The following is a 12060-nucleotide window of genomic DNA, read 5'->3' on the forward strand; positions in this document are numbered from 1 at the left end:
AGAGCAGCACTCTGCAGAGGTAGGAATGCTACTGCCTCAAGGCAGGTAGCCACAGGGTCCAGCTCTGGGCCCCCCTCTTCCAGAGAGCACAGATCACTTGCCTGCCTCCTAGGAATTTTCTGAAGAGTGAGGAGCCAATTTGGGAAATGCCCCTTAAACCCATGACTGGCAGGAGGAAGCACAGAGTGGCAGTGGCACTCACAGAAGACTTGAATTACCACCCTATGACTTGGAAACAATCCAAGTCACCATGAAGTTAGGTGGTGCCCAGTCATCCCCTTTTTCCAGGCATTGGAGAAAATCACTCTCTCTTTGCCCTGCTCGCATGTGACACTGGCATTTCTCACTTCCGGGAAGTGACACAGCTGTCTGCCTTGATCGCACATCACAGCATAGAGAAGGAGGAGTACCCTCAGCTGCAAATAAGGTTCTGGCCCAGAAGTAGAAACCTGGACAAGGCAGGTGGAGAGAGGAAAGCCATGTAATCAAAGGAAGCTTAGTTACAAGGTTCTCAAACATTGGTTCTTGTTTAAAGATACCCAGACTTTATTCCCAGAGATTCTGATTCATCAAGTTTGAGGAGGGACTGGAGAATCTGCATTTTTTCAGCTCATGGTTTATAAATCACAGTAATGATATATTGATTAAATGAAATGACAAAATGCATTTGGATAATTTGGGTTGGGACATTGTCATTAAGGCTTCACTGTGTCCAGCTAACTTCAATTCTTGATTAACAAGTCAGTAGAGGAACCCGAAATGTTAGCCTGCAATTACTCCTGTTTTATTAAATTTTTGTCAAATCATAATTGTTTATCCTGCTGTACTTTTGCCGCCTGGTAAACTTTAATAGAGATCTCTGTTCTGTAAGGCACTAAAACTGAAATCCATTGTGAGAGGAGATGCTCCATCAAGCTTGGCAGCTTCAGGGATCTGTAAAAAAGAGGTGAGTTCATGATACTTTCAATTCGAACTTTGAATTCCCCTTTTCCTTAATGAAATGATTGAGATTATTGGAAAAAGGTTTGAGAGCAGAAGGAAGAAGAGCATGTCTACTGCAGAGTCCTCAGGGAAAGCCCTAGATAAAATTGAGTGGCCATTTAGTGAGAGCCTCTGAGTTGCCGTGGTATGCGCATGCCTTCACCTGCTTCAATGGAGCAGAGCTGCTGGAGGACCGACCTGGTCAGGCAGGCCAGGCCCCACAGGGCCTCTCAAGCTTTATGTACATACACATCACTTGGACACCTTGACTAAATGCATGTTCTGATCCAGTAGGTCTGGAGTGGGGCTGAGAGTCTGTGTTTCCAACAAACTTGCACGTGGTTCCTGTGCTGCTGACCACAGACACGCTTTAAACAGCAAGGCTCCTGGGCAGTGCTGCTCAAGCTTTAGTGTGTATTGAATTCACCCCCAGAGTTTCTGATTGAGCAGGTCTGGGGTGGGACCCGAAAGTTTGCAGCTCTAATGGCTTCCCAGGTGATCCTGATGCTGTTGGTTAGAGGACCACAGCTGAAAAACCAATGCTTAATCTACATTTCACTCAGCCAGCCAAAAAATTCTTTGGCTATTTATCTACATCTTGTTCCACTTTCCATGGGGGTAAAAACTAGGTGATTATCAAAAATAGAACAGATAAAAATACACAAATTATATTATGAATATGATTTTGTATTGTAGAACAGTACCCCATGTACTTAATTATATCTCCATTCAGAATACATAAAAGTTAAATGGGACAGATTTACAGCACATCACCAGAGAAGTGTCCATTATAAAAGCAAAATAATTATGAATACATTTACCTTACTAATAAAGGTATAGATGATGTGAGCCTACGTGCTTTAAAGTCTGGTTTCAGGAAAATGATGAGCTCAAAATATAATTAACCCTAAAAACCACAACCAACTTCAGACAAGACTACTGGAAAAGCATCTTTCCCAAAGGCTGCAGCAGTTCCAGTGTCTGCCTGTTCCCATGCATAGTAGGAATTTACTGTTTCCAAGCACGTTATAGATACAGATTCCAGTAAGATTTAATAACGATAAGAAGTTCTTAGGCTTATATTAAAAACAGAAGTTGTGGAACCATAACTTGTTCACCAGGTAATAACAAAGAGTGAGCGTCCATTGTTGAGGTCAGTACTTATAACCCACCCGCAGGCCATAGACCACCTCAGAGAAACTCAGCTCCAGAGGGCCCCATGGGCTGCTGCTATGCAGTTGGCTCTGCAGAGGCCAGAGTCCCCTGCTGTTCCCAAGAGTGTTCTGTGCCCAGAGAACCTGGCTTTGCCCACCTGTTCAGCACTCATCATTTCATGAGCTGTGTGGTCATGTTCTTAGAGAGAACCCAGGAAGAGTCTGCACGTAGACATGAAAGCCTGGAGACCACATTCTCACCTGGTGGAATCCTCATGAAGGCTCCCCCGTGGAAGGGAGTCCAGGGCAATGGCAAACACTGTCTGTCGTCAGACCAGAGCAACTGTGGGACCAGATCTGAGTTTGCTGCTGACACTGCACACCCCAATATTCAACAGTTCCTCAGACCTCACATGGTCACTGGCACCCGTGTAAAGCAATGGACACCCTGCATGCACCCGCCCATTAAAATGGGGCTGGGTGCAGTGGTTCATGCCTATAATCCCAGCACTTTGGGAGGCTAAGGCAGGAGGACTACTTGAGCCCAGGATTGGAGACCACCATGGGCAACATGGTGAGACCCTGTCTCCACAAAAAAAATCAAAAAAATTAGCCGGGCATGGTGGCTCATGCCTATGGTCCCAACTACTCAGGAGGCTGAGGCAGGAGGATCACTTGAGCCCAGGAGGTCAAGGCTGCAGTGAGCCATGTTCACACCACTGCACTCCGGCCTGGGTGACAGAGCAAGACCTTGTCTCAAAAAAAAAAAAAAAGTTAAAATGGCATATATATGCAGCATTTGAGTACAATTTTGGGGGTTTCACAGACCTCCTTGAGACCTCTGTGGATCCTGTAGGGCCCTTGGATCTTATGGGGGAAGAACTTTCTGCCTTAGTGTTCCAAACTTGTGTCTTCTGGGCAGAAAACATATTGTTACTAAGAACTGGTTGTTCTGTCTTGGTGTTACCTACTGCTGATGTCTGTGTCTTCTCCCTATTGACATTTATATTAACTTTGCTTTTTTTATGTCCTTTTGGTGTAAGTCACAAACTCAGAATTGCCAGAAATTTTCTTGGGGAAATGCCATTTCAATTAATGACCTGCATTTGTTTAGCCTTTTTTCCATTTACAAAATGTTTTCACATTCTTTAGGGGATCTTTTTAGAACATCACAAGTTCCATCTTAGCAATTAGAATATTCTTTTTGAGGCCATGCATTTCCTAAAGGGAGAGCATCCTTTCCTTTTCTAAGAGAGCAGTAACACACAGTATTTACCCTCAGCCCTAATGCCATTTTGAAAGGTGGTCCTCAGAGCCCTTTGCTTTACCTTGAGTATGCAAGTGCATGTTTGCCTGGGTACTTAAGAACACACCTACATGTACACACACAGGCTCTACTACAGCCCCAGGTGGGACACATCAGGCCCTGATGCCTGACTGAGAGTAAAAGTGAAGATGTAAGGCTTCAACTTGGGCCCGAGAATCTCCACAAACTCATTGAGGCTCATCCAGTGCTTTGGAGGGAAGCTAAGAATTCTGTTGAAAATGTCCACAATTCTGGTGTGACTAAGATCACGGTACACAATGCCTCCTACTCCACACATCCACATGTGGCTGTAAGGCTCCCCCTTTATGCCTGAGATGGAAATGAACGAAGAAGAGTTTGCTTGATACAGATGTGTCATGCGGAAACCTGACTAGCTCTGTTTACAGCACTTGCCAAACAGATGTTATTTTTTCTTTAAGATTTTGTATCTTATGTGGGTCAATAAGCATTTTCACGTGAAAACAATATCAACCTTTTAATGCATCATGTATGTTTTACTAATTTGCTGAATCAGCAACACAGGAATCTGACTTTTTATAGAATTATGTGGGACTTCCTTTAATGATGAACTAATATGAATTCTCTAAAACAGAGGCACCATTTGGCCCAACTCCCAGGTGTTAAAGGGAAATGTTTCCTTAGAAACCATTACGAATGCGTCAATTGCCCCTGAGAAACATTATAATACGGAGACAGGTTATGGTGCCAGAAACCTGTGAATTCACTCTTTTCCTATTGCATACGTATTTGAAAGGAGACTTTTCTTCCTAAGAAAGGTAATTGAGTCCAGACCCCAGGGTTTGGAGTGACTCCGCTCCCACGGGGGTATCTGTGTTACTGTTTCAGGTGTGGTACTGTACATTTCCATTTGGTGGGCTGCAGTGTATTTTTTCTGGTGCACTTATCTTCCGATGCTTGTATTGCCTCACAGCCGTGGGAGCCCCAGTGTTTCTGCAGTAATTTCCCTCACGAAGCCGTGTGTGCAGATCCCTGGGGCCAGGCCTTGCTGGTTTCCACTGATGCTGGCGTCTTGCTAGTGGATGGTTAGTGAGTAGCTGCTCCTACAAATGTCTTTTTCATATTACTTGTAGTACTTCTAAGATGAGTGACCACCAACCAACTCCCTTTGGGCCATAAATGTGTGATCTGCAGAGAGTTTAGCAAAGTTTTATTTCCTTATGAAATTAAACCCTTGTTTCCAGGGCAAGCAGAGGAAATATACTCTGAACCAAGCATGCTGGAGGGTGGGCCATAGGTTCTCTTCCCAAAATATATGATGGGACTGTGGATATCAAATGACCTGCAAAAAGAATCTCCTTTTCAGCCAATACTTATTATCGCTCCAACATTTTACTTTAAATCAACAGGGATACATTATTTAGAACCACTGTCTCTGGGACATTCCCTCTCTCGAAGTCTTAAAAAAAAAAGATTTCTGATTCAAAAAGTACTGATGTCCAAAACAAACAATAAGAATCTTAGATAACCCGTTTTTGATGGATGTAGAAACAAAAAGATTTTGACAAGGAAACAGATTCCAGCTCAATATAAAATCACACATTCTGGCAGCCAGATAGATTAGCCTGCCTGGGGGGTTAGTCAGTTCTCTGTCGCCACAGATCAGCCACCGTCGCCCAGAGAGGGTGCAAATTCAGAGCAGGTGTAGACTCAAGGACAGTGTGGTCCCTTCCATCAAGAGTCCCGTTTAGATTATTCCAGACCCTGAATGAATGACGGAGGAGCTAAACACTAGTAACAGGTTGTCTCCTGGGCTTCAGAGGGAGCCATAGGCACAGAGACAATGTCGTCAAAGGGCATTTCCTCGGACTGCTCAGAAACAGCTGCCCAGTCCCTGGTTACCATAGTGACATTTTGTGAGAATCCCGAAGCCACCACTGTGAGAATGACATAATGGCCTAAAACTGTAGCATCTTCGCATCCATCAGTACAACCTATACGTCCTCCCTCCGACGCTTACTGGGCACATTTACCAAGCACCTCCTGTATGCCAGGGCCCCATGCCAGGTGCCTTCTGAAGCATGATAGGAGATGTGAGCCATGCTTCATAATGGATCTATTTCTGACCTCATCTGTTATTTTTGATATGTGTTTCAATTGTGTGCCCATAGTCATTGTATCTATAATGAACTTAAGGCAGATAATTTAAAATTCATAAATTTATCATTTAAATTCAATATGTAATTTTTGAAATTACAAAATGATTGGAAACTGTGATCTTAAAGAAAACCTCTATGAGCCTCGAGTTTCTGTAAATTGGGGATAATTTTTTAAGATGCTGAAAATAGTTTATAATGATGAAAATTGGTGAAACAAAATGGGATGATGATCACAACTAGAAGGAGGGGATTGTAGGGGCTAAATAAAGTTATCTGTATTAAGTGTTTACATAGTAGTTGGCACATAGTAGTAACTTATTAAATGGCAGCTATTATCTTTACTATGTCTCTATGAACTTGCTAAGAGGTAATAAAATCCTTCCGGGTGCAGTGGCTCATGCCTGTAATCCCAGGACTTTGGGAGTCCGAGGTGAGCAGATCACAAGATCAGGTGTTCGAGACCAGCCTGGCTAATATGGTGAAACCCCGTCTCTAACTAAAAAAATACAAAAATTAGCCGGATGTGGTGGTGGATGCCTGTAATCCCAGCTGCTCAGGAGGCTGAAGCAGGAGAATCACTTGAACCTGGGAGGCGGAAGTTGCAGTGAGCCAAGATCGCACCACTGCACTCCAGCCTGGGCAACAGAGCAAGACTCCATCTAAAAAAAAAAAGAAAAGTAATAAAATCCTTAGATCTTGCCAAAAGTGAAACAACAACAACAAAAAAAGGAATGCAAAAAACAGACTTTAGAGGTTTAGTGCAGTCTGTTAGTTTTATTGATGAACAAGCTGAGGCCTAAATAAATGATGTGAGTTACCCAAGATCACAAAACTGGTTAGTGGCACATCTGGAACTAGTACCCAGATGTGATTGTTAGTCCAGGGCTCTTTCCACTAAACCAACTACATTATATTAAACTCTACCAATGTCTCTAACACAGATTTCCAAAAATATAGCCCTGGGCAAATAATTATGACAAATTTTGTGATTTAAAGAATGTTCACTCCTTCCCTTTTGCCCTTTTGGGAAAGAGAAAGCATGCTTCATAATGACTATTCGTAAGCTTCCCTAAAACCAAAAGATTCTATTTGAGTTGCCTCTATTTTTTTAAATGCAAAATCCAAACCAAAATTACCAAGTTCCTTTCTGAAATTTTTATCTTAAGGATCCAAAATTTAATGGAAATGTCAGATATAAGGAGTATTGTGATTTGCCAGGAAACTCTTTCTTCCAAATTTGAAGGAAGTCGCCTTCAACAGGATGGTGGGTGTAGCTGTTTACACCCACCACTGGATTAGATTTATGATTTAAATTAGTTTTTTCATGTCCTTATTGTACAATGATGCTTCTGTTTGTTTTTGCTTAAAAAAAAAAGAAGAATCTTAAGGGCCTTCTTTGTATTTCTTGTTGTGCTTTTAAGCCACAATTCTCTTCTTTGTTTACCTTTTTCTTGTCTACATTTAATCATATTATGAGATGTTTCCATGAGTGAATCCATCCATTTTGTTTCAGACTGAGTTCCACTCTATCCCATTAGCCTTTGCTTAATTTCATTAGATGTATCCCTTGAGAGTCTACTCCTTTCAAGGTCATTATTAAAAATCAAGACCTTTTGTATCCTAAGTTAGCAAAACCTACTTTGAAAGGAAACTAAATACTGATTAAATATGCTCTCGCCATGTGTTTTGGTTTTGCAGTAACAGAAAAGCTGGTTCTAAAAGATTGTTCTTCATAAAGAGATTACAGGAAGGAAAGCATTGTCATCAATCAGTCATTAAATCCACCTGTCGCTCTGTCAGGTCCTTGCCTCCTCCTCCTTCTTGTGTTGTATACAAACCTGTTCAGCCATCTGAGAAAGACTGGATGGAGATTAAGTGCTAATTCACTCTGTACACAGCTCGGCAACTGTACAATGTATACCTCTGTTCCTATGTAAAATGAAGGGCCTCTGTCATTTATTAATTTGTTGGAGTGCTGTTGCAGCTGTGGTCGCATCTCTATCCACTGGGATATGGGGCTACTCCAACATCCCATTTTATGTTCCAACACTGGTGAAGAGCATGGCTTTGTCCTTGCACAGGCTTGGGCTCCACATGCTGGTGGCGTGACCTCAGACAAGTTATTAACACCAAGCCTCAGGCTCCTCGTTTCTTCAATGGGAGTATTGTAAGTTCCTACCTAATAAGGTCATTGGGACATTTAATTTAAACATATGAAACCCTAAGCATTAGGGTCTGGCATATGGAAAGCCCTTAGTATATGTTACCTGTCCTTGCTGTGACTTCTCTTCTCCCACAAATGGAATAATTATAGTTATTTAGCCAACTATGATGATGGGTATGAGGGTGATCATCTGGTGTTTTGAAAAATTAAGTCTGCCCCAGCGGAAGTACAAAGACCCTGAGAATTAGTTCCATTTTGTGGGAGCCCAGGGTAGAGGAGGAAGAAAAGTGGTTGATGAGCTATCATAAAATTTACATTTGCCTCAGTAATTGAGAGGAACAAGAGACAAGCCCTAGGTGTAATCCTAAACTTAGCTTAGTCTGTGCTCTGACAAATCGGAGCCCTCAGAGGCCTACAGGAGTGGGAGCTCCTCTCCCCACTGTGGGGCAGTTATTAATCCTGATGGTGAAAGCTCTGCTCCCTCCTGGACCATCCAGGAAGGGATGAACTCCCAACCACACTTAGATTTCTGGAAAAGAAAAGATCCTCAGGGCCCCTTGCTCCTAAATTTTAATTAAACCCACCCCCACAGCAGAGCATTTGCAGAATAAATGCAGGTAAGGAATGAGCCAGCCACTTCTCCTGCCCCAAATGTCTCCACCATCCCGGACACCTCTGCCTTGCCCTGATTCTGCCATCCATCTCAGAACAGACCCTTTTGCTTACAGAACTGAATGGAACAGCCTTAGTAATTCTTTTAGCCCCCTGTGTCCTCGGGGCCCCTAGGAGCAAAGTAATTGTTAGCAACTTAGATTCCCAGTAAGTAACCTCAACAACAAATCGTGTGTGGAAGTGCAATGTCCTGCACCATCACTTTATTGGAGATTTCCCTGAGCATTTCCACTTCAGTGTGTTTTTCCTGCTGTTTTGGCAATTTAGTTAATATTTCTCTTTATGTTTTTGTCTAAAAAGGAGATTTCCTATTCCTTTGGGAAAAAATACTGAAAATGTATAGGCAAACTACTATTGCTACAAACACGGGACATGTTAGGGTAGAGTGTGTTTGTATTTATCTTAAGTCCAAAAGGAAATTTTGATTTTGCTTTCTTGAGATATATACAATATGACCTAAGATATAATGCAATTTCAAATATTACATAAAAATAAGAAAATACTTGAGAAAAATGGCTGCTCTTTTTTTTTTTTTTTTAACTTGGTGTTCAGGCCTTTGGTACAACCCTAGTAAAAATTGGTATTGAGAGATGTTGCTTTTTCTTTGATGAACACAAATAGCGTTTTCATGCCTCTGCTGCTACGCCCCCTATATATAGAGTTCGGAATATAGAATTGCCTATGGGAAGAAAGCATCAGTACTTCTTCCTGAGCTAGGAGGAGAATAGTGCTTGAACGTATTTTGTATAGCTTATGAAAGCCCTAGAAGCTGACTTCCTTCCTTGCCTAGAGATAACTTGGGTTCAAAACTACCCACAGGCACGTTTGATGGGTTCTGGAAAGCGTGGGCTGGGTTGCAGTGATGGATAACCAGGTTTCCTTTTCCAGATGACCTTCCATCAGTGCCCGTGTTTGACAGAACTCTGCCAGTGAAGCAGATGCATGTGCTCGAGACCCTGGACCTTCTGGTTCTCAGAGCAGACAAAGGTGGTATCCCCTGCTGGGTGGCATGCTGTGAAGGAAGGAAAACAGTTGCCTTCTGCGGCCCACACCACAGGTCGCCAGGGTCTGACTGCATAGGTTCTGCCAGCTGTTTCCTTTCCTGATGCCCAGTGCTTGGGATCCCTCAGTGGCCCCTTTGTTCTCTGGGGAGGGAAGCCGTGGGGGGAAAGGGGTGCATACGTAATTACATTGTCAGATTAAAGTGGTGTGGGGTGCCTCCTGAATTCCAGAACACCTCCAATCCTAGTTTTTCTACACAGTCTGCCCTTGGAGGCCTTCCAGGTTACCTTACTTTTCCATTTAATCTCCTCCTCTGTCTTTTTTACGTCACCAGGAAAAGACGCTCGCCTCTTTGTCTTCAGGCTAAGCGCTCTGCAAAAGGGCCTTGAGGGGAAGCAGGCTGGGAAGAGCAGGTCTGACTGCAGAGAAAACAAGTTGGAGAAAACAAAAGGTGACTTGATAGATTGGTAGATTCCATTCAATTCGTTTTTTTTCTCTCAGGCTGCCCTGAAAATTTTATTACTGAAAATAAAAATGAGTAGGAATTTGATCTTATTAGTTTGTTTTTTGTTTGGAAACATCACAAAAATAGCATCACTGTTTCCATAAGGAGCTTGAAAGCTAGACAAACACGTTGAGGACTAGAAGAAATTCTAGGCCTTGCATAACAGGTTCTAGAGATGCATTAAACTCTATTAGCAAATCTGTTACTGAAGAAATGTTTAGACTTTGGTTCCCGGAGCTCTGATTACTTTAATTGATATCATGTAGTAGGTATGAAGTTAAGTTCACAAACTCTAGAATATAGGAAATAGGACTTTCTTTCCTTTCCCTTCCTTTTTCCTTTCCTTTCAGCAGAGTCTCACTCTTGTTGCCCAGGCTGGAGTGCAGTGGCACGATCTCGGCTCACTGCAACCTCTGCCTCTGGGGTTCAAGCGATTCTCCTGCCTCAGCCTCCTAAGTAGCTGGGATTACAGGTGCCCACCACCATGCCCAGCTAATTTTTGTATTTTTAGTAGAGATGGGGTTCCACCAAGTTGGCCAGACTGGTCTCGAATTCCCAACCTCAGGTTTTTTGTTGGCCTCGGCCTCTCTTAAGTGCTGGGATTATAGGCGTGAACCACCGCACCCAGCTGGGAATAGGACTTTCTTAATTTTCCTGTAACTCAACCTAATTTTAATATCTAGTCTCTGTTTTGCCTAGTATCAGAAACATTCTTAGTCCATTCACTGAGTTATGCTTAATTTCCAGGGTTCCTAGGTATTGCCAAATTGTCAAGGCCTGGGGGCTTCCACACCCGCATGTCATGTGTAGGGCATCATTTCTTTCTCCTCCCAGGCTGCCACCTATATGCTGTTAACACTCACCACAGCAGAGAGCTGAGGATTGTGGTCGCAATTCGGAATAAACTGCTTCTGATCACAAGAAAACACAACAAGCCAAGCGGGGTCACCAGCACCTCATTGTTATCTCCCCTGTCTGAGTCACCTGTTGAAGAATTCCAGTACATCAGGGTAGGTTTGCTCTTTAAATCATTTATCTCCCAGCCAAGTTGTCTTGAAGCAGACTCTGTCCTTCCAGAGTTTGTTACCCACTGAGGTTGTCCCACTGTTTAGTAGCCAACTAGGGAAACCCTCATCTCTGGTGCCCTTGTTTCCCCCAGAAGACTAAAGCTAAAGCTCATTCATTCATTCCAGTGAACATCTACGGGTGCTGTTCTAGGTACGAAGGACACAGTGATGACCAAAACAAAGTCTTCTGATGGGGATTACTTTCCAGTTGACAGTTAACAGAAATAAGCAAATAAAGCTATGATGGCTGGCATAAAGAAATACTAAAATTAAACATAGAGGAGGGCCAGGGAACAAAGGATAATGGAGCAGGGAGTTGGGAGATTCTGTTTAGAAAGAATGTCCCAGGAAGCCCTCTCTGAATAGGTTACCTGTGAGCAGAGATCCAAAAGAAGTATGGAAGTGAGTGATGTGGATATCTAGGGAAAGGATATTCCAGGCAGCGGGAGCAGCCAGGCAAGGCCCCTGAGGTCCTATTGAAGGCACAGTCAAGAGCAGAGGGAACAGGGCAGGCAGGTCAGAGAGAACTGGGAAATATACTCTTGAGCCCTCAGGCCATTGCAAAGACTTTGGCCTTGACTCTGAGTGAGATGGGAAACCATTGGAAGGTTTGAAGCAGAGAAGTGGCATGTTTTGAAAAGATTGTTCTGGCTTCTGGGTAGAGGGGAGCTTAAGAGGCCAAGGGTGGAAATAAGAAGGCCTGCTACGAGACCAGTGCAGGATCCTGGTGGCTTTGGTAGCAGGAAAGATGGGAAGAAGCAGTGGGCAATGCTTTCCTGCTTGCCTCAGTCAGCAGGATTTGCTGGGAGATTGAAGGGGGAGCCTTGTGAGAGAAACCTCCTCCAGGCTCAAGTTCCCTCCCTGACGTCACCATCTCTTATCCTTTAAAGACTAGGGTACATTAAGGTATGGAATATATCTAGCATTGGCCACTAAGATGGAGTATTTCTACTGGAGAGCTGAGAAGGTATTTTTTGCCTAGAGTTAAGGCCTTTTGAATTATGCCTATCAATTTCTGCTAATGTTCAACTTCAGGGGACAGAGCAACATGACAGTTAAGTTAAAACATGT

At 43.2% G+C, this 12060-nt stretch overlaps 1 protein-coding gene across 3 annotated transcripts in view; it reads left to right on the top strand.

The window, feature by feature from the left end:
• Positions 1–12060, top strand: part of GARNL3 (GTPase activating Rap/RanGAP domain like 3) — a 169055-nt gene that overhangs the window by 121912 nt on the left and 35083 nt on the right. For all 3 annotated transcript variants that reach the window (XM_030817844.1, XM_030817843.1, XM_003264159.4), the window contains 5 exons: positions 872–946; positions 4394–4505; positions 9304–9402; positions 9752–9868; positions 10757–10932. In XM_030817844.1, the coding sequence (XP_030673704.1) occupies positions 872–946; positions 4394–4505; positions 9304–9402; positions 9752–9868; positions 10757–10932 (579 nt within the window). The remainder of the gene's footprint in view (positions 1–871; positions 947–4393; positions 4506–9303; positions 9403–9751; positions 9869–10756; positions 10933–12060) is intronic.

This window comes from Nomascus leucogenys, chromosome 8, assembly GCF_006542625.1.
Source record: "Nomascus leucogenys isolate Asia chromosome 8, Asia_NLE_v1, whole genome shotgun sequence".
In the NCBI taxonomy this organism is placed as follows: domain Eukaryota; kingdom Metazoa; phylum Chordata; class Mammalia; order Primates; family Hylobatidae; genus Nomascus; species Nomascus leucogenys.